The sequence below is a fragment of the Ctenopharyngodon idella genome, chromosome 10 (assembly GCF_019924925.1).
Source record: "Ctenopharyngodon idella isolate HZGC_01 chromosome 10, HZGC01, whole genome shotgun sequence".
NCBI lineage: Eukaryota > Metazoa > Chordata > Actinopteri > Cypriniformes > Xenocyprididae > Ctenopharyngodon > Ctenopharyngodon idella.
The window spans coordinates 37,633,069-37,656,149 of NC_067229.1; the positions used below are offsets into that span (position 1 = coordinate 37,633,069).

General features: G+C 37.1%; 1 protein-coding gene across 2 annotated transcripts in view; it reads left to right on the forward strand.

The window, feature by feature from the left end:
- The first annotated feature begins 3,218 nt into the window (after positions 1–3,218).
- Positions 3,219–23,081, forward strand: part of cblb (Cbl proto-oncogene B, E3 ubiquitin protein ligase) — a 75,803-nt gene continuing 55,940 nt past the window's right edge. For both annotated transcript variants that reach the window (XM_051909235.1, XM_051909236.1), the window contains exons 1-3: positions 3,219–3,488; positions 4,114–4,276; positions 4,841–5,091. In XM_051909235.1, the coding sequence (XP_051765195.1) occupies positions 4,124–4,276; positions 4,841–5,091 (404 nt within the window). In that variant the 5' untranslated portion in view covers positions 3,219–3,488; positions 4,114–4,123. The remainder of the gene's footprint in view (positions 3,489–4,113; positions 4,277–4,840; positions 5,092–23,081) is intronic.

Genomic DNA, 23,081 nt, shown 5'->3' on the forward strand with positions numbered 1-23,081 from the left:
TGCTTATACCATGTTTTTGTAGTGGTTTGACCTCACAGTTTCACATTTTGACACGTGTTCTGTGGAGAATCACTCATACTTGTAACTGTATTAGGTTTCACAGTGAGTTTTCTGTATAGCCAGAATAGGAAATCCATATGTAGCTAGTCTCGAAGGATGAGTGGAATGCTAATCTAAAAGATTGCTGTCTTTGCTGGAAAGTTCTTGTATTGTATTCAGTTTTGCAAACATAAACAATATAACTGTAAATATGATTACATTGTGATTCAATGCTATTAAAGGGTTAGTTCACCCAAAAATGAAAATAATGTCTTTTATTACTCACGCTCATGCCGTTCCACACCCGTAAAACCTTCGTTAATCTTCGGAACACAAATTAAGATATTATGTGTTGAAATCCAATGGCTCAGTGAGGCCTCCATAGCCAGCAATGACACTTCCTCTCTCAAGATCCATTAATGTACTAAAAATATATTTAAATCAGAGGTTCGGAGCGCCAAAGTCATGTGATTTCAGCAGTTTGGCGGTTTGACACGCGATCCAAATCATGATTCGATACGCTGATTCATAACACTCCGAAGCTTCCTGAAGCAGTATTTTGAAATCGGCCATCACTATATAAGTCGTTATTTTGTTTTTTTGGCGCACCAAAAATATTCTCGTCGCTTTATAATATTAATATAGAGCCACTATACTCGCATGAAGTGATTTAAATATGTTTTTAGTACATTAATGGATCCTGAGAGAGGAAAAGTCATTGCTGGCTATGGAGGCCTCACTGAGCCATTGGATTTCAACAAAAATATCTTAATTTTTGTTCCGAAGATTAACAAACAGAGATGAAAGGGCCCTCACACCCGGGCTCACCGCCACCCGGTGGCCTTAGGAAAACAGTGAAAAGTGGGTAACATGCATGTAAGCAAGTAAATACAGGAGAAATATGGTAAAGTCATTTTGACGTACCACACTTCCTGCTGCCAACAGGTGGTGCTTTGACTGTTAATGAATATTGCCATGTAGATGTCTTCAGGCCAGGACTATTATCAAACGTGAAGTTTGGAGCAGATCAAACATTGTATGCCTGAGTTACAACAACTTCCTGTTTTGTGGCGTTAATTGCATATTTTAGCACTTAGCCAAGTGTTGCATGATTTAGCGTGTTTCTAGTATGTTTGGTACTTCATAGCATATTTAAATGTGTTTCTGTGAGTGAATTACAGTGTAAAGCATGCCATTTCCTGTTGCCAGCAGGTGGTGCTATGACTAACTAAATATTGTCATGTAGATGTCTTTAGGCCAGGACTCTTATCAAACATGTAAAGTTTGGGGCAGATCGGACATAGTATGCCTGAGTTACAACAGCTTCCTCTTTCATGGCGAAACATCGAACTTTGTCAGGCCGCCATGGACACGCTCTTCATCGAAAAGTCAAGATCTTCGCAATTTAACGTCGCAAAGGCCTTTAGATTAGACTGACCAAATATGATGTTGATCTGATTAAAGCTCTAGGAGGAGTTTGTTAAATACAATGTCTGGGAATGGCAAAAACTGCAAAACTTTTGCAGACAAAATTCAAAAGATCCTGTTGGGTTTTCAGATTTTGCACCCAGGGACTTTTTTGTAGGTATTGGGCTGTTACATACAGAGCCCCACACATGACATGCAAGAAAAAAAAATTAAATCGAATTTACTAATTCGTTCTCTCGATTTACTAAATCGTGTGCACGATTTACTATTTTGTTCCCGAACGTTTTAGTAAATTGAGGGAACGAATTAGTAAATCGTGCGCACGATTTAGTAAATTGAGGGAACAAATTAGTAAATTGTGCGCACGATTTAGCCTACTATTTTTTTCCTGCATGTCATGTCCGGGGCTCCGTAGTTAGACGTGTCTACCGAATTTCATTCCTGTACGTGAAACGTAGTGTGAAGGGCGCTTAATTGAAATTTTGTAGATGGCGCTATCGAGCCGTTTTGCCACACCTAATTCTGAAACCCATATCAGATGTAAATTTTCACCACTTCTGATGCATGTGCAGTTTCATGAGTTTTCGAGCATGTTTAGGCCCTCAAAAATGTGATTCATTTTAGAGAAGAAGAATAATTGACTGAGCAATTACAATAGGACAATAGGGTCCTCACACCATCGGTGCTCAGGCCCTAACAAGATGGAATGAAGCTGAATGAGAGGAAGACAGAATATGTAGAAGAGGAAGATCAAGACATTTCTTATTAAAGGAGCAAAACAAAATGTTCCGCCAATGGCCCACGTGGTTTTAGGGCACCTAAACAACTGGACTTGTGTGGAAAGCCATTTTAACATTTATTCTTTTAAACTAATTTGTATGTTTACATTTGTAGTAACTTGCTTATTTTTATTCTTTTATTCATTATATGCTAGTACACTGTAAAAATGATTTTTCAAAGTTGTAAATGAAAGTTGTAAAAGAAAATGCTATTTTTTTCTACTTCAGAATTTCATATTTAATTCAATGTTACTCGCTGTTTGTAATTGTTTGTTAAATTTACTAGCAACTTCTGAGTGAAAGTTGTTTCTATTTTTAGTGCACTTACGTCACCAATACAACAATTCTGTTACTAACACGTTTTTGCAATTGAATTTAATGGGGATCTGAGGATCAAATATCAACTATTCACTACTGACTAGTATTCCAGTTATTGCTGGTACATATTCTAGTTTAATTGTCATACTAGTGTCTATTTCAGCTTTAGTAGTATGTATTTAGGCAATTAGATAGTACCAATATGAGTAATTACTAGAATTTCTATTCCAATTGTTACTAGTAACATTACGAGTAATAAAGGAGTCGTTAAAATTAAAAGATACTAGTCACTATTGGATTAGGTAGGCTACTAGTAATAAAAAAAAAAAACACAAAGATTTAAGTTACCTATTCTAGACGTTATAAATGCCAACACGGCTTGCCATAACACTTGTTTCCATCGGAGAAAGTGAAGATGACTGAATATACAATTTGCAAAATAGGAACGACCTACAACACGCTTTGCACGATTTCATTGCCTCTTCATTTACGGAAATATTAAGTATGCACTTAAAGTCTCAACTCCAATTGGCGATTGGAGAACTCCGTCACCTTTGAGAACGTTCGCGCCTTCTGATTGGCCACTTGAGAGCGATTTCTTCATCAGCTCCGCCCATTCAGCTCCTCCCTTTTGCTTTCGCTGCTTCTTGTTCCAGTACTGATTTTTTAACCGAGCAGTGTCACGACCATATCAGACAGCGAGAAAAGCGGGATTGTACTGCGTTTAAGCGGTTTCTGTTTGAGGATACGGACGAGCCGCTTCTAGATTTTGAACATCTGGGCAGAGATGTAACAGTTTCCTGGGATTGGCGTTGTGTTTTTGTTGCTTTTGTTGTAATTTGTTGTGGGGACCTCCCTAAAGCTTCAACTCAGGAATTCTGACATTCCCTGTATTGGCAGCTACACTGTTTTCCTTTTGCCGCAGTAAGTCTGGAGTTTTTAGATTATACAAAAGAGCAATTTACAGTGAATTTAACATCCCTGCTCTAGCTAATTAGTTGTCATAGTCTTTGGAGATCAAGTTGTGTTTCTTACTACAACGCATTTTGCTACATGCTCTTTAAAAAGTGCAACACAGTAGCTAATCTTGTATTTCTGCAGGGTGGATTTTAAACTGTTTCATCCCAAATTATTCCCAGCTAAATGGGCACAGCTCACCGAAACAAACTGCACGCTTAAAAAAGTTAACTTTTATAATGTGATTAAATAATTTACTTATTTCAAATAGAGTTCTGTTTACATGTGCGGTGATCATGATTTGTGTGAGACAGACAAATCTCGTTCATAATTTACCAACAGTTAGTTGTATTTGTATATAGTACGTTATACAATATACAAAGTATTGTTGACAAATGTATATCAGTGGTATTAAATGATTACAAAGTGCAAGCGTCTTACTTTCTCTTGACTAGTCTTTTGTACTAATCGCTGGTCTGATAGGCTATGAAAGATCTAAAGTAAAGGTTTTCAGTCCTGGTACAGTTCTTTTATACTGTCACACATCTACCCACATGTGTTTTGTTGCCTTCAACATTTCTGTATATTACAGTGTGCAGAAAATGGCAACTGCTCTCAGTGGACGCCCACCTAACAATAGGAAAGGCCGTATTTTAGGCATTATTGATGCCATCCAGGACGCTGTTGGACCCCCCAAACAGGCGGCTGCGGACCGCCGGACCGTAGAGAAGACATGGAAACTCATGGACAAAGTAGTAAGTGTCTTGACTGTGTTTACAGTCTTCCTGCCGATGACGCAACAGTGCTTCCTCTGCTCTCGCGCTGAGAGACTTTTCCATGAAGTCGCTTGTTTGGAAGCATTTGTTTGATACATTGTAGCAAAATGTTTACCGAGTGGCGGCAAGCGCGAGAAGTGTGTTCGTAGCTGAAATACACATCTATCCATCCATCTATCTATCTATCTATGAACATATTCATTTTTTTTTGTATTTATAGCTACTTTATATGCAGTACTTTGTGATGTTATATAATTTATACAAGCATTACCTTATTTCCCATCCATCTTTCATTACTAATGAGATGTATCAGAAATAGAGTTCTGTATACAATGTGACGATCATGATTTGTGTTACGAAGTGCAGGAATCTTCATTTCTCTTGACTAATCTGATACCTGAAGGTTTTCAGTCCTGGTACCACTTACCTTTTGAAATTTTCTTTATTCAAACTGAATTGTTTAGTAAAAAATGCTGTGTGTGTAGTCATTTTTCTAAGCCGACTGTGTGTGTGTGTTTTTTTTTTTTTTTTTTTTTTTTTAAGGTGAGGTTATGTCAGAACCCCAGACTACAGCTGAAGAACAGTCCTCCGTACATCCTGGATATTTTACCTGACACTTATCAGCACCTGAGGCTGATTCTGTGCAAATACGAGGAGAACCAGAGACTTACTCAGTTAAGCGAGAATGACTATTTCAAAGTGTACATCGACAGCCTGATGAAGAAGTCCAAAAGAGCAATCCGCCTCTTTAAGGAAGCCAAGGAGAGAATGTATGAAGAACAGTCACAGGACAGGTAGGATGCTTTTTACTTCGCTTGTGGTCTGGTCACACGTAATCTGGTCAGTGTTTTGTATATAAGGATTGTTTTTGTCCATTGTGAAGTGAAATGAAAGGGATTGAGCAGAGATTTCACTTTTGTTCTGTGTGCATTGTGTATCGAGATGTCTGTTTTAACGTCAGCAGATGGTTTTTAAGGTCATCTTCAAGCGTTATCACGGTTGTCAGTCTCATAACTCGTATGGTCTTTCTCTTTGACACTGATCTGTTGCCCTTTGAACGTCCTGCCGGATGGACATAGACATAGGAGAGGTCAGGTCACATGACTGGTCTGTTCATTGAGTTTCCTCTGGTGTTTCATGTCAACTTGAGTCAAGGCTAATTATCGTGGAAATCCAGCTCTGATCAAGAGCAGCAGCCCTAATGAAAGAGACTGACCCCCTCTGGATCTAAACCCTTGGTGGGCCGAGCAGACTCTGCGCAGGGCGAGAACAAAGTGAGAGAGATTATTAACAGAGCAAGTGTGTCTCGGGCATAAGCTGACACATGCAGAATACTCTCCCCGGGGGCCATTAGAGCTCTGGGTCAGCCTGTGCGTTTCAGACATGAAACACGGGCCTTGACTAAAGAGGAAAATCTTAGCATTCTGTTTTACTGACAGCCAAGCGTAACATTCCCAGCATCTGGTTCAGAGCGTAGCCTCACATCAATTAAACTGCATTTAGGCCACTGACTATTTGGGTAAATACTGCACAGTTTGAAAACGTATCATAAGGCGTTTGATAATGCCAGCAAATAATAGTGTTTCAGCTGTTGGTTTATATCCCAGTGCTTTTGATTGGCAACTCTGGCTTGGGTTTTGGCAGAAGAGTTTAATTTTAGTAATGCTTTCGATCCCAGTCTCACCAGATTCTGCAGGGGTGAGATGATTGAAATGAAATTTTTAGGGTTGATGGAGAGGTAAAGCAGCGTTTTTTAGCCTGCGGACGCCAACTGACAGGCTGTCCTGACACGTTGTTGTATCCAGAAGCTGTGACACTCACTCCGGACAGGAGCAGGGATATCGGCTGTCAGCCCCTCCACGTCTGCTGTGTCACTCTGTCTTAAATCTCAAGGGACAGATCCTCTACTCTGCCTTCCAGCATTTGGCTCCCTGTCCCACACAAAGGGGGGATAGTAATGTGTCCTTTTTGGAGATTGCAGAGAGGAAGGAAAAGAAATTGAGATGAGTGCAGGGCTCAACAATGAGAATGGTTTTATGGCGCAGTGCTAGTTGATGGATGTGTCAGTAGTCCTATCAGGCCAGTTCTGCGTTGTCACTGTATCTTGTGCTTGATGATCATGTATATGTGTTTTTGTGGCTTGCAAACTGAAACATTTGGTTTTCTGTGAACATAAAAAATTCTGTTAATTTAAATATGTCGCCACAGGAACGTTTTGTAGCTGACTCACATAGATGAGGTTTTGTCGCTAGAATCGGTCTTGAAAATTTTAGTTATAACGGAATATTTATTTTTATATTAATATTGTTTTGCACTAAATATAAATGTATATGTATATAATATTTATTTAAATGTAAATACACACACACACACACACACACACACACACACATATATATACACATATATACACATATACATATATACACATATACACATATACATACATACATATAAAATTTACTAGTATACATCTAAATGATATAATATATACTGACTTTGTTTAATGTTGTTATTATTGCTATCACAGTCAGTTATTGTAACGTGATATATATATATATAATTTTTGGGTATAATATGCCACAGTTTACTTTATTTTGCTATCCTCACTTACATAAATGAAATATAGTGTCCTGCACCCACTAGTAAAAATATCTGAATAATTTTTGGTTTGACATATATATATATATATATATATATATATATAATTTACTGATATACTTACTAATATACTTGTAAATTATATATATGATAATATATAGTGACTTTGTTTAATGTTGTTATTATTAATGCAATGCAATATAGAATTTAGTGCAAAACAATATATTAAAATACAGTCAGTTATTGTAACATGATATATATGATGATATGATGTAGAGTTTTTTTTTATTGAATATAAATATATAAATAAATAATTAAATATAAATATAAATATAAATATAAATGTGTGTGTTTCAGGTATACCCTATGTTATCGGGACAAAATGTCACCACAACGATGGCAATATCTGAAATCCTTGTCCTTGTGGGGACATTTTTTTGGGGAAAATGAGGAAAATGGCTTATAAATCATACTAAGTGATTTTTCTTTTTTTTTTTTTTCTTTTTTTTTCTTTTTTAAATGAAAAAATGCATAAAGTTTTGATGAGTAGGTTTAGGGGTAGGGTTACTGTTTGGGGACAGAATATACAGTTTGTGTATATATATATATATATATATATATATATATAAAAAAATGTTTTTGGAAAGTCTCCATAATCATGGAAACCCAACATATTGTGTGTGTGTGTGTGTGTGTGTGTGTGTGTGTGTGTGTGTGTGTGTGTGTGTGTGTTTTATCATGTTAATTAATTTATCTTTGTAGTAGGACCAGTGAAAATGTTGGCAGGGCAAGTGAAAGTCTCACTTAGGCCAGCAGAAACATTCCTTATTATTAAGCCCCCCTGAATGAGATGTGCAGAAAGGATAGAAGAGACAGTAAGAGAGGAGGGAACAGGAGAAAGAGGCATGTGGAAAAGCGAGTTCATTCATAGTGCAGTGGGGCTGCGGGGAGACATCAGTACAGAGAGCTGGTCCCCGGCCTGCAGCCAGGCATCTTCGTGGAGGCCCCGCATGTGCTACAGTAATTATACTGGAGCTCCTGAGACCAACAATGGGACTCTCTTTTTCTGTCTTTCTCCCCCAGCACCCTCCTGCCATAAATATCATCTCTGCCATGCAACGTTAGACAGTCTGTGAAAGACTGAATGGTCCCTAAACAACTTAAAATGCCTGTTTGTGATTTTTACACCAGTTTTAGAAGTCTACAAATGCACTAAAAACTTTTTTTAACTTCTTACACACTTTTAAAAACTTTTTTTTAGTTTTAAAGCATTTGATGTCTTTTAATTCCTACCAAAATAATGTCTGTTTTGTTTATATGCCTTGCTTTTTTTAAAGCTATCTTTTTTTTTTTTTTTTTTTAATCTCATTGTTGACCACGTCTGTGTTACTATTTTTTTGTGTTTACATTGTTGCGACAGCTGTGGGCAAGCAACAGCAACAGCAACAGCAACAAAAAAAAAAAAAAAAAAAATAACAGCCATAAAGCCACTGATGGAACAATGGGAAAAAGGAACCAGGTCTTTCTTTGTTTCATTAACTGCACAATTTTCTAGCTATTATAAAATATAGGCAGGGTGACGAAACAGACACCCTTCTTCAGATTGTGTGCTGTACTCTAGCAATGTCAACCCTGCTTGATAATTATCAGAAGATTGCTGAGGTTCTGAGTTTCTCCTCTTACTGGAAAGATCTAAATGCATTACTATCTATTAGTATTGACATTAAGAGGGCGGACAAAACGGTGGTCTGGAACAGAGATGAATGGGCCGGATGTATTGAATCTAGAGGACATTGGCAAGCTTCACTGTATGTGGGGCTGAGGTGGCAGTCTTAAACCTTGCAGTGTTGGATCTCTCATGCTTTTATCTCCTCAGTGTCTTTTCGGTGACAGAGATGGATGGCATTGTGGAGAGAAGCGTAGAGCCATGCAGTAGACGTGGAACTTCGCTGAATCCTCAGACTTGCCTCATTGACGTGCTTGCTTTTCAGCCATTGTGCATCATGAGAAGATCGGCAGATGTTTTAATGTTCCTGTGGCTTTGAGGTGTGAGAGACTGCTGTCAACAGAGATAGAGACTTCAGATGTAGCGTTCTCAAACTTGCAAAAGAAAATATCTGAGGTTTGGCCTTTAAGCAGGCCACAGAGAGTGGGGACCGTCCAGGGAGCTGTTTTGCATTTGCACTGACTGTGAAATCGCATTGTGTGTTTTAGGGCTTGGTTTAAAAAGTATAGATTTCTCAATTTTAATCGATTTTCATTTTGATGAACCGATATCGATTCTTAAATCCCAAGAATCGATCTTTTAGTCTATGAAACATTCTCAGCTTTAAAATTCTGTAAACTATATTATGAAGTTCAAACAGCAAATACCATTTTGAACACTCTGACACATTTATATGTGAGCTCTCAACCAGTGATGCACTGGAGCAACGCAAGGACCACCTCCCTCATTTCCATGTTGCACACAGAAAAGTATAAATAAATAAATGTATAAATAAATATGTAAAATAGAGACGGTGCTTAAATTTCTTAAACCACCACCCATTGTAAGGTTTGTGCCACAGCTGCCCTAAACTATTTTTTTACCAAAATCATTTTTTATGTTTCTGTAATGGTTAATCCACACAAGTATGTGTAAGCTCTTTAGTCACAGTAGTGTTTCTAATGCTAAAATATAATTGTTGGGATTTATTGGATTCAAAGATAGATCGCACAAATGTTTTTGGGAACAACTAGAAACTATTTGGAAGTCAATAACAACAGAGACTGTGGAAAAGTACATAAAAACAATGCCAGCAAGCTGTTATCAAGGCCAAAGGAGGCCATACAAAATATTAAAAAAAAAAAAAAAAAAAAAAAAAATATATATATATATATATATATATATATATATATATATATAATTATTATTTTTTTTTTTTTGGTCATTATGTGTGAATAAAGACTATTTAGTTGTTTCAGTTTGTTGTTTACCTAATAAATGACAATAAAACTTCGTTTTAAAGGTGCCATAGAATGATAAACTGTATTTACCTTGGCATAGTTGAATATTAAGAGTTCTATACATGGAAATGACATGCTGTGAGCCTCAAACACCATTGTTTCCTCCTTTATATGTAAATCTCGTGCGTGAAAAACACCACGGGAAAAAGGGCGAATCCCAACATAACACCGACTGTTACGTAACAGTCGGGATCATTATTATTTACACCCCCAAAATTTGCATATACCAGCCCATGTTCAAGGCAAGGCAGTATTAACGTCTTGGAGCTGCACAGGCAAATCATCAGAAGTTCAGCAGGTATTGTAAAGCAAGCAAGCACGGGCAATAGTGAAAATGGCAGATGGATCGATAATGACGGTTCATGATCCATGGTATATTTAGTGATATTTGTAAATTGTCTTTCTAAATGTTTCGTTAGTATGTTGCTAATGTACTGTTAAATGTGGTTAAAGTTACCAATTGTTTTTTACTGTATTCACGGAGACCAGAGCTATGTCGTTATTTTCATTTTTAACCCAAAAATGCTTGCAGTCTGTATAATTCATAAACGCATCTTCATTCTTATTGAGTTTCTCCAACAGTGTGTAGCTTTAGCCCCGTTAGCCATGCAGCACGCTATCAAACTCATTCAGAATCTAATTTTAGCAAACATCCACAAAATACATGCCATACTTTCGTGATCTGATATGCTGCTTCACTAACAGTTTGTAAAGATCCATTTTAAGAGTTATATTTGCTGTGTTAACTTCTGTATTATTTATGCAATGTTTAATGGCGTTGCGAGCTTGGGGGCGGGGAGCACAAGCGTTTAAAGGTGTATACACACCAAATGAGCGCATTTTTCCTCCCACCCCAAAATAGGCAGTTAAAACATGGTATAATAAAAAATCTATGGGGTATTTTGAGCTGAAACTTCAGACACATTCTGGGGACACCTTAGACTTATATTACATCTCGTGAAATGGCCATTCTATGGCACCTTTAAACAAGTTTTTGACAGATTCTTAAAATATTTGTGTTTATAAAACTAACCCTCAACTTTAGACAAAAGGTGGTGTTATAGAGACCTTCCTGCACACCCATTTCTAAGGTTTTGCACAGTCTTCTGGCTGGCAACTCTGATTTGTGTTTTGAGTTTCATGAAATTTGAAGCATGCCAAGTGCCTTAAAACTCCCCATAAAGAATATTAAAGTTTAATGTGTTGCCATGACAACAGTGTTCAAGATATCAAGAATCCTTTCACAGGTCTGCATCTGCAGTGTCTTGACATTATTCTGATTGATTATGATCTGATTGATTAAGACTGATTATGATCTCTTTATTATGACAGGTGGTCTAATAAATTTAAGCAATGTACATGTCTGAATAAATCTAAAAATAAATGAATGCATAAATAAAAGTTAAAAAGAATGAAAAATACATTTAATAAATAATGAATGAAGAAAAAAAGTCGTAGAAAAATAAATTCAGGATTAAATTTAATAAAACATGAGTTATGTTTTCTGAAGTTATTTATTACTTGATTTATTTTCCTATTATTACATTTAATTATTTATCTATATATTTTATTTATTTATTTAGTTCTAATTTCTGCAGGTTTAGGCCTTGATAGTACTGTACCTGATACAAATCAATCAATATCGAATCGAAATGTAATCGAATTGTGAAATTTGTGTCAGTAGTACCCAGCCCTAGCATATTTACCCTCATCCTTAATTGTGTGCTACTCTTCCTCTTCCAGCCCCATCATGTCAAAAAACGAAACAGCACAGAGAGTTTTTTTAAGCTCTGAGAGCTCTTCGAGAGAGCTAATTCCCTTCTGAGAAAGGTAATATACTGCACTAGCTCATGAGTGGCAGTCATCTGTTTAAATCTCCTTACTCAACTTGTTCGGTTTAAAACCGCTTAACAGCTATGGAACATTCGGTGAGGTTTTTGTTTTCCGCAAATGTGCAAAAAGTGATCTTTCTTCCCAGCTTACACCTCTCTCTCGCACCTGTAAACTTGTGTAGGCGTTAGCACCATTATGAGCTGTTTGGAATGTTTTTATTTCCTTAAAGCACAGGATGTTTACCGCCCAACCATCCTTAATTCGTGTCTGACCACAACCACTCTAGCTACTGTGTTCTCCATGCAGATGTTCCAGAATGCTCGCCATGGACAAACACAATGATCTGGTTGTTGAAACTGCCTTCTTTTAGAGCCCATTACCATCTGCTGTGAGTAAACAGAAATGGATCAACATGTTTCACTACAGGAGGCAGCAGGAACGTCACGGGATGATACTTGGACTGAACGCTATACTGAAATAGACTGAACGTTATTGCTAATGCAGCAGCAGATTTGACAGAAAAGGTCACTGATGTAGCTTTATTTCAAGACGTCGTCTGATGAAAAGCTGAAGTGAAAGTGCAGACCTTGATGGAAACGGAGCTGTGGATTTGAAACTGCTAGTTAGGGGAACTTAGAGATGGCCTGTCTTGCTTCCTTTGACCTTGAGTAAGCACACTGCAAAGAGCATCTCTTAAAATGTTAACTCGGTTATTTTTACTACGCAAGCTGGAGTTAATGTTCAGTGTTTTCTTCCCGAGGAGGAACTAATTATAGATTAGCTTGATTGGTAGATGAGGACAATTGCCCATTCTCCAATAGATTCTGCTCCAAAAGACATTTCAGCATGCAGCAGATTATTTCTTTCATTCAAATGATAATAATAATTGCATTATGTTTCAGGCGCTCGCTGTGAGTTGTATTTTGGTTTTATGGAGTTGTTGGTCATTGTAAAACAGACAGTTCCATTCCTGGAAGCTGATTGGACAATACTATTTTGTTGTTTACCAATTTGAATGAATTTGATTAATGAAGAAACGTTTTAATTATGGATGCACAATATTTTGGCACTATATTGGTTGATATTACTTTTTTTATTTTTTTATTTACACTAACATTGAAAAGTTTGGGCTCAGTAAGATTTTTTTTTTTTTTTTTTATGTTTTTGAAAGAGGAAATGCTCACCAAGGCTGCATTTAATTGATCACAGTAAAACAGTAAAAATAAAGTAAAAACAGTAATATTATGAAACTATTACAATTAAAAATTCAGAATTTTTTTCCTGTAATGGCAAAGCTGATCTTTCAGCAGTTGCTACTCCAGTCTTCATTGTCACATGGTCCTTCAGAAAACAGATTTGGTGCTCAAGAAACATTTGTAAATATAAAAAATGTAAATATTTTGTATATTTGGGAATATCTTTATGTTCAGTTTTGATTATTTTACTGTGTCCTTGCTAAACAAAAAAAAGTATTAATTTCTTTAAAAACAAATCTTACTGACCCAGACTTTTGAATAGTAGTGTATCATTATTCCATATTTCATTTTTCATGCTCATTTACCCTGTTTTTATATGTAGATTACCTTTACTGTTATCTAACGCTCACTTAATCTTTAAAATGACTAAAATTGTAATAACATTGTTAAATTTATTCTCAAAATGAATATGTATTGTTCGTACTGTATATTTCAATGTTGTGATGGCTAAATTCACTTGTAGCATTTAAAATTATTGATTTAAAAAAAAAAAAAAAAAAAAATGTTTTATTTGTAATATATTTAGACAAAAACATATAGAATTTTAATACTGGCCATTTATTGGTTATCGACCGTAACGTAAAAAAAATTCCCAGAATTTTAATATCTGTGCCCCCTAGTTTTAACAGCACAGCTTCATACCTTACTGCTTAAATAAACAAGTAATCACTGACTGCAGTGATGTCCAATACCTGCCAGACCTGGGCACATGGTACATGATGGACTGCAGCAGGGCATGTCACCCCTTGACTGGAGTTAATTGGAGTTATTTACAGAGTAAGTTAATGCCCTCCCACAGAGAATGAAAGGAAAATATATCTTCCCCTCATGTCAGAGTCTGCAGACCAAATGGGCCCCTCGCCCCTCTACATCCCCCAATCTCAGTCTTCTCCAGCTGCATCCATCACACACAGGCACAATGAAGTTCAAACAGCCAAATAACAGTGGAACAGAGCCAGATGTTCTACTCAATTAGGGGTCTCCCCGCTCTCCGGTCACTCTTTCATGTTTTCCCGCTCTTTTTCCTTCATCATCCCATTGTTTAACATGTTTGTCCTGCATCAGAGGGTCAATTAAGTCCTCCTGTGGTGTTATTGTGATCATGTTTGTGTTTATTTCTCTTAAACTGCCTTGTCAAATGTAGGCCCGGTGCTTTGATTAATGAGCGGAGGTCTGCATTTGGGTAAAAGCGCAATTAGCAGTCCTCAGTTTACCACCAATCAGATGGCAAGCCACATATCTGAACTCCCCCACCCCACCACGCCTCGGTTACTGCGCCGTCTGCTCTGCAGTGTGATGATGAGGTTCATCTGGTGCCCGGCTAATGATGGAAAAAGCTTCATTAATGAGGAAGTCACGGACCGATTCCGAGCCTCAGATCTAGGAGATACCACTGTATGCTGCTTTGAATTGGCCTTAATTGGCAAAAACTTTACTTCCGAGAAGTGCTGAATAAATTCTGTCTCTGTTCTCTACATTTTAACTGGATGGGAATTCTCAAGATCCCAAGACTTGTCCGGATCTTAAAGGAAGAAAGACGCTGGTATATATGACCTCTAAAGGAAGGGCAGACACACAAATACACACTCTCTTACAAGGCCAGACACCCTGTGCAACCCAATCTTTATGCTGCATATCAGCAGCATTGAGAGCAGATTTCTGTTATGATATTTGCTCACTCGGATTCTGATGCACTGCACAATTTATTCCTCTCTTCAGTCATCTGGTGGAAAACTCAAGGAGGAAGTGCCCCACAACATCCTGTTCTTCTGTTTCCCTTCCACAATTATCCAACACAAACACATTTAGATCAGAATGCATATGATACGCAAGTACGCAAATGCAAGCAATGTTGTTGCATTTCAAGATGTTAGAATTCAATTCATAATTCAAGCGTCAAAACTATTAATATTTTTTCAATTTATTTAGAAAAAAACTATAATATCGGCCATTTTATGGTTACTGGCCATTTCTGTTCTCTGTTAGTTTTAAATTATGATTACCTTTGCCGTCATCAACACTCACTTAAAGGGTTAGTTCACCCAAAAATGAAAATTCTGTCATTAATTACTCACCCTCATGTCGTTCCACAAACTTAAGATCTTCGTTCATCTGTGGAACACAAATTAAGATATTTTTGATGACCTCCGAGAGGTTTCTGATTCCCAAGAGAAAGCGATGTAATTAATTACCACATTCAATGTCCAGAAAAGTAGTAAAGACATCGTTAAGAGTCCACGTGATTACAGTGGTTCAACCTCAATGTTATGAAGCGTCGAGAATACTTTTTGTGCGCAAAATCAATGAGTCGGCATTCTGACGTAGAACCTGGAAGCACTGCACTGTCTATACAACGTAGGAAACGGACAGAGAAGAGAAGAAATTGTTGAATGAAGTCGTTATTTTTGTTTTGTTTTTGCCCACAAAGAGTATTCTCCGTCGCTTCATAACATTAAGGTTCAATCACTTTAGTCACATGGACTATTTTAACGATGTCTTTATTACTTTTCCAGACCTTGAATGTGGTAAATATGTTGCTTTCTCTTGGGGATCAGAAACCTTTCAGATTTCATCAAAAATATCTTAATTTGTGTTCCGAAGATGAACGAAGGTCTTACTGGTGTGGAACAACATGTGGGTGAGTAATTGACAGAAATTTCAATTTCATTTAACCCTTTAAAGTTAGTTGTTTTTTCTTTTAAAAAACAATTTAATAACATTGTTAAATGTTAATATGTGATGCCTGAATTTCCTTGTAGCATTTACAACTATTATTATTATTTTTTTTATTTATTTATTTTTTTAAGAGTTTTATTTTTAATTTATTTAGAAAAAAGTAAAGAATTTGAATGTCAGCCATTTATCATTATCAGTTTATCTGTATCTGTCATAATGTAATATCATTGCATCCCTAAATGTCATATTTGAAATTAGTCATTCTCTTTATTAACAGGGTTAACTGAGGTTACCACCACGTAAAGTGTGCACGTTAAAACATAAATGTGCAGTTGCAATGCGCTGTCTGTGTATTTCTGGCCTCATTATAATGCAATTAGCTGATTTCAGATATAGCGTCTCCCTGAACTTAAAACACACGTCACCCTTTTGTCTACGTTAATGTCCCCTTGTACCCCAGCCCCCAAAAATAATAAAAAAATAACAAAATTAAAGGTTCAACCTTTGCTGATCTCATCTGGAAAAGCTTACAGACGGGACGCCTCTTCAAATGAACATCTAATGAATTATCAGCTTTTGTGGTTTCATTTGTATCTCTGCTGGTGGTTTTAAATGTCAGAACATCTGCTCGCCTCTTCTCACTCTCTAATATCTCCATTGTTTTCTCCATCTTTACCTCTCCGTCTTTAAGTTATGTCTCAGGTGTCACGGGTGCTGTCGTGCTCGTGAACTGAGTGGGAGAGTGTCACACTTTCCACAGCAGTGAAAATGTGTTTCTCTGAAACCAGAGACCCATTTGTGACAGCTTCTTGTCTACTAAATGACTGCAAGTGCGTGTTAGCACAGTTTTTTTTTTTTTCTGTAGCGGATGGTGCGGGCAGCAGGTGGAACTTCAGGATGAATTCAAATCAACCCAACAGCAAATCAATACTAGTCTCGACAGCTGTGTCTCGTGTGGTTAGGTGTCTTGTAGAGCAAGAGAGGAGCGGAAGATGAGAGAACAGGCCTTTTGTTTCCATGTTTGCTCTACATCTAGTAATGTCCCGTTTGAGCTCTGGGTTAGGTCCATCACGGCAGATGTGTGCTTTCAAGAACAGAAACCTGCCTTGTTTCCCGCAAAGTGCTTGGGGATTCGGGCATGTGTGTCCAGTCTGGAGAGGGAATGAGTATTTGTCTAGTGAGGTTTCACGGGTGTCCATTTGGGACTGTGTTGTGTCTTTGTGTCTATGTGGTGCTGGTCTTCTGGGAGTCTGGCTGACGTGCTTGATTTATTGTGATGTGTTTGACTCCTCCTCTTTTTCCTCCTCATGTACTCTGACACACACACACACACACACACACACACACACACACACACACACACACACACACACACACACACACACACACACACACACACACACACACACACACACACACACACGGCAGCAGGCCATCTGAGCCCAGTCACCATCCACTGCTGTTGTGAATGAAATCTCTGGAGGCAAACTGTGAACAAACAGCTCAGAGCCAGAGTACTTAAACATGCTAAATACATATGGAATATATCCTTATACCAACAACATGTTTTCCTCAAAGAAATCCTTGAGTTTTTGAAAGAAATCAATAGCAAGACATAATGTTAAGTGACATAATGTTACAAAAGATTTCTATTTCAAATAAGTGCTGTCTTTTAAACTTTCTGTTCATTAAAGAATCCTGATAAATTTTATTGTTATTGGCCATTTATCTGTTATCTGTTAGTTTTACTCTTCGATTGCCTTTGCCATCACCTATAACACTCTCTTAAAGTTAATATTTAAAAACATAAATAATTTTTTATCTCCTTTTCCTTGAGCTTTTGATATATAAGAGGTCATCGTACTATAAGAATATCCTGTAAGTTTCAGAACTGAAAATTTCCTTGTTAGTCCAATAAAAGCTTTTATTGACACCAGGCCCAGCGAACGACTGATCCTGGAATGTGCCTATCTATGACATAGATAGGTGAAACCCTGCCTCCACACAAGAAATCAACGCCTGCTTCATCATTGCAACGTTAGCCCTGCCCACTGGCGTGTTAGTGAGATGAGGAGAGAATAGCGATACAGGACTACAAATAACATTACCTTTCAAAGGATCCTAATGCTAGGAATATGGTTATTTATTTTCAACAAAATGAGTGTCTCAGTTGAGCTTTATTTATTTGTATTCAGTACATTTCACTGTGGATTCTTTGGTAAATCAACTGCATTTCGGCACAGGCTTTGCAAACAGACTTTTATGATATGGACTCGACAGTAATGCAACAACATGTAAGTAACTGTGTTTATTCTAATGCTTGATCTGATATGGAATGATTCATATACAGTCAGATGTTCTTTGTCTATGTGCCAGTAAATCAAACCAGTGACTAAACAGCGAACTTCACGTTGTTTCTCTTACTAGGATGAAAATAATCTGTTATTTAAACGGTGATTAAATTATATATAGAAAGCGATCAAAGAACGCTCCCTTTACAATCCCTGGAGCTGTCAATCAAACAGCGTGTGCTGAATCTGTCAATCAAACAGTACATGTTTATTAGTGACTGAGTTCTGTACTCGCGCCAAAACTCCTGTTTTATTCAACGAATCTCTTAGTTACATCACGTTTGCACTGTTAGTTGTGATGACAGCATTCGTTAGTGTGCAGAAATTGAGTTGCAATGCCGAGATCACTGCTTTCAAGAGCTCAACAACATGTCTGTGATCGGCTACTGTGCACTGCAACCTTTCATGCCACGATCTAAACAAAATGCCATAGATGTAAGTGTAATGCTATAATCCACACTTTTCACGATTAGTTAACCTTGAGAGCTGTAATAGTAAAAACGTACTAAAAGTTTTTGAGAGAGTAATACTTAGCTATTTCGTATTGCAAAGATGTTAGCCAATCACAGCAGTGGGTGTTTACACTGAAGTCTCACAGCAGACACGCCCCTTAAAACAGAGTGTTCAAATAAGAGGGCTAAAATCAGGGTAGGAAAAATGCCTTTTATTTCTAAATTATGACAATTTTTTAAGTAAAAAGCATACTAACATTATAAGTGCACCTTAGGAAACATTATAAAACAATGAAACAATGCAGTTCATGACCCCTTTAAAATTATTATTTTTTTGTTTTGTTTTGTTTTTAGTATTTTTTTATTTATTTATTGAAAATGGTATTAAAAAACAATGTATCACGGTTTCCACAAAAATATGAAGTGTTTTCAACATTGATAATAATAATAATAAGAATACCACATTCAATGTCCAGAAATTTGAATAATTTCTAAATAATCATGTGACACCGAAGACTGGAGTAATGATGCTGAAAATTCAGCTTTACCATCAAAGGAATAAATTACATTTTAAAATGTTCAAATAGAAAACAGTTACTTTAAATTGTAATAATATTTCACAATATTACTTTTCTAAACAAAAAAAAAAAAAGCAGCCTTGGGACGCATGAGACTTCTTCCAAAAACATAAAAAAATGTCTCCCTGTATATGACCTTTGATATCTGTCACCATACATCCAGTTGATGTCAATGAAACTCTGTATGTGCAACGAAAAAACCACAGGCTTGTATTTTTAAAGCAGCCACAGAAGAACACCTGCCAGAGATCTGAATAGCTTTTGTCTTTTCCCGCCGTAAATGTGGTGACCTCATCAGAGAGACCACATAAACGTTTCAGTCAGGCTGTGCATTGTGCTGTTAAGGTGCATGGATGGAAACTCTGAGTTGACGACGGCTTCTTCTTTTTCTTTCTCTGATCAGAATCCTCCGGTATACTTAACACAGCTTAACGTGGCCTGAAACTGCCCACAGCACTGTGACTGACTCGCTACCTCAGTGTGAAAGCCTGTTTAAACTGTCAGACTGGATTAGTCCCTCTGGGATTGGTTGCTTCCTGTCTGTCACTCAAACCAAGAGATGTGTCAATCATTGCTGGGTGTGAGAGACAATTCTGAAGTGTGCGGCCTTGTCAGTTATCAATCCATTGCTCTTAAACATGATTTCATGATGTCCAGTTAAATCCTTTGCAATTCAGAATTCTGTAAACCAGTAAGCATCCACCTAGCAAACGTGCATATATATTTTCTTTAGAAGTTTTATTTATTAACTGTTTTTTTTAGTGATATGTCTTAAGTGACATGTCTTAAGATAACAACAGAAAGGCTACCTCATTAGTTCATTAACAACATTTAAGCATCTCTTTTTTAATTAGATTAATGAAACTCTTGGATATCTCTGACTTTTCTTTATTTAAAACATCACGGCTAAGTGCTTGGACATGCCCGTTCTGTGAGTGTGTGTGTGTGTGTGTGTGTGTGTGTGTGTTTTCTCTAAAGGTTCAGACCTGCACTTACACTGATAAGTCAGGATATATCCTCCTACAACCTTCCTCAACTGAAACCAGTATTGATTTGCTCCGTCCCGGAAGCAGCATCCTCTTTGAGCCCATGAACAGATTTGTGAAACGAGAGATGTGGAGAAAGAAACTCATCACTCTTTCATATGCACAGGTTCTCTAAGTTCTAAGAACCAGACCAGACCTAACAACCTGCACCACCCAACCGTGTCTATATTGCATTCTTATCCTATTTGAGGCAGGTTTTCACTAGTTAAAACAAACTTTTGGCATTATTTTATGTTATTTTGTTATTTTTATTTTTATTTTAATATTTATATTTATTTATTTTTTTATTTATTTAAATTTATTTTAGATCTTTTTAAATTTTTTATTTTATATATTTTGTTTATTTTATAACTTCTTGCATTTTATTTTATGTCACAATGCAGCAAAATCCTGATTTGGTACAGTTATGGCAGGTTACATCGTGGGAGGAACATTCTCATTCTAAGAGTATTTGATAAGACAAAAATCTATGCAGTGCAGGATGAGTCATTAATATTTTTGTTCTGTTTTTCCAGAAAAGAGAGACCGAAAATATATATCTGCTAAAGGTTTATTTTGTAGAAGTTTAAGAGTATGTAAAAGCTAACACGGCACGCATGGACTTTTGATTTCATGCATTCTTGAATTATATATTGTGCTGCTCAAACATAAAAATCAGTTTAAGAATGGGTTAAAATTAGATATGTACCAAGAAACATGGAGACTTTTCGATAAGCTCCATCTGGTGTGGAGTGTATGATGTCTCATGCTTCTCAGAGCAGTTGATATCTACGCACAAGAGCATGGGAAATCTGTCCAGCTGTTGCGATAAGTTTCTGCTTCTCATGGCCGATCTGACAGCCGTACCCGCTGTAGCTTCCTAAAGTAATCACCACTCAATCTGCTCCACTCTTAGTGTTGCACCAGGAAACAGGATGTTGCCGGGCCATAGATATTGTTCTCTTTGTTTACCACATTTGTTTGGACTCTACAATATAAATCTACCCACTAGTCAAAGGTTGAGAATGAGAACTGAGGATCAGTGAACTAGTTAATAAATGGTTGTGAAGCTGAAAAATGTGAATTGATTATTTCACAACTTACCTCAGCACCAATCAGTTTCCTGCCAGTAAGTGTGGTCAATATCTAGATTGTGTGTGTGTGTGCGCACGCGCGTGTGTGTGCGCGTGCGTGCGCGCGCGTGTGTGTCAGTCTTATCACTATAGGCTACTCAAACAGGAAGTGACCGTGAAGCAGTGTCCTTCACGTGGCTATGATGTCATTTTGCTTCCTGATGGTGGTTAGCTTGACTTTGTTGTTAGGTTTTTAGCTAGGTTTCAGAAAGCTGATCATCATATACCTAATCTCAGATCTCTTTTTCCTGTTTGTCACTGAACTAACTGTAACTTGTTCTGCTGATTCAGAAATGGCATTTCAAGTCACTTGCAAAAAAAAAAAAACACTGTCAGTTTGGGTAGATATTTGATGAGACCGCCAAAGCTCAGAGCCAGTGGTGAATTGAAGAAATGTTTCTGTTTTGTTGAAGAGATACAGCTTTTATAATACCCCAATATTACAGGAACTGAAACAATGTGGCTTTGTGGTGTTCTGGAAGTGATGGTCGAAATACCTTCTTCAGGATATTCTCATAATACCCACATGGGACAGCGAAGCAATGTGTTATCGCAAAAGTCTGTATCGTCACATATGGTTTTAAGGTCATACTTGTAGTTTCATTACAATGTAGACCAGATGCTTGTTCCAACACACATTAGATTAAGACAACAAGACAAGGTTATGAAATAACAACCTGACATTGTTTGACTGCTGGGATACTAAAAGCAGCATAAACAGTAATTTAATGGAATATTCCGGGTTATTTACAACTTAATGTTTATGGACCCCATCTGTAGCATGCTTTCGATTAGCACAGGGAATCTTTGGCTTGATATACCAGGAAGGGACCTGATGCAGTGTTCTGGGTTTTTACAAACTGAGGTAATTGACAGCATGCTACAGACGCAGATGGTCTAAAGTTGTAAATAATCTGGAATATTCTTTATTAGGAAATTTTGCAAACCATCTGCCTCTCAAAGAGTGTTTGAAAACATAGACGGTACACACAGAGGTACGAGAGTAGCCTTTGGCAGCAGTAGAAGGTTTAATGTATTTCTTGGCTTTGGGGACTATAATGCAGATTAAAGCTATAAATTTGCAAGTATACATTATTAAAAATGGAAGAATTGGTTTTCTGAGAAGAGCGCAGATGCTTTTGCCACAAAGAGCCCACAAACTAGAGCTTGCAAACTTGCAGATGAACCCTTTTGTTGCAAGTTTGCTAATTTAAATATTTAAATTGCGATTTAAATATGCCACCAAGGCTATGCTATCTAACTGGCTAGTATAGAAGAGGTTTGTCGAAATTGTGAGAATGATTTAGGAATGGATGATTCAATTAAAAAAAAAATTGTTTTCCGACAATTCTGAAAAAAAGATTGAGATAAACCATTACTGTGACACATTCTGTTTTGCAATGATGCTCATTTTGTCTTTTGTATAATACCAGCATTAAATGGGTCATGAATTGAGAAATTAACTTTTCCTTGAGCTTTTGATATATAATAGGTCATCAGACTATAAGAACAAACTTACTTGTTAGTCCAATAAAAGCTTTTATTGACACCAGGCCCAGCGAACGACTAATTCTGGAATGTGCCTATCATAGATAGGTGAAACGCCACCTCTGCAGAAGAAATCAACACCTACTTCATCATTGCAATGTTAGCCCCGTCCACTGGCGTGTTAGTGAGATGACTTGGAGACTCAAGAGAGAAGAGCAATACAGGACTAAAAATAACATTACCTTTCAAAGGATCCTAATGCTAGGAATATGGTTATTTATTTTCAACAATGTGAATGTCTCAGTTGAGCTTTATTTATTTGTATTCGGTACATTTCACTGTGGATTTTTTGGTAAATCAATTGCGTTTCGGGGCAGGCTTTGCA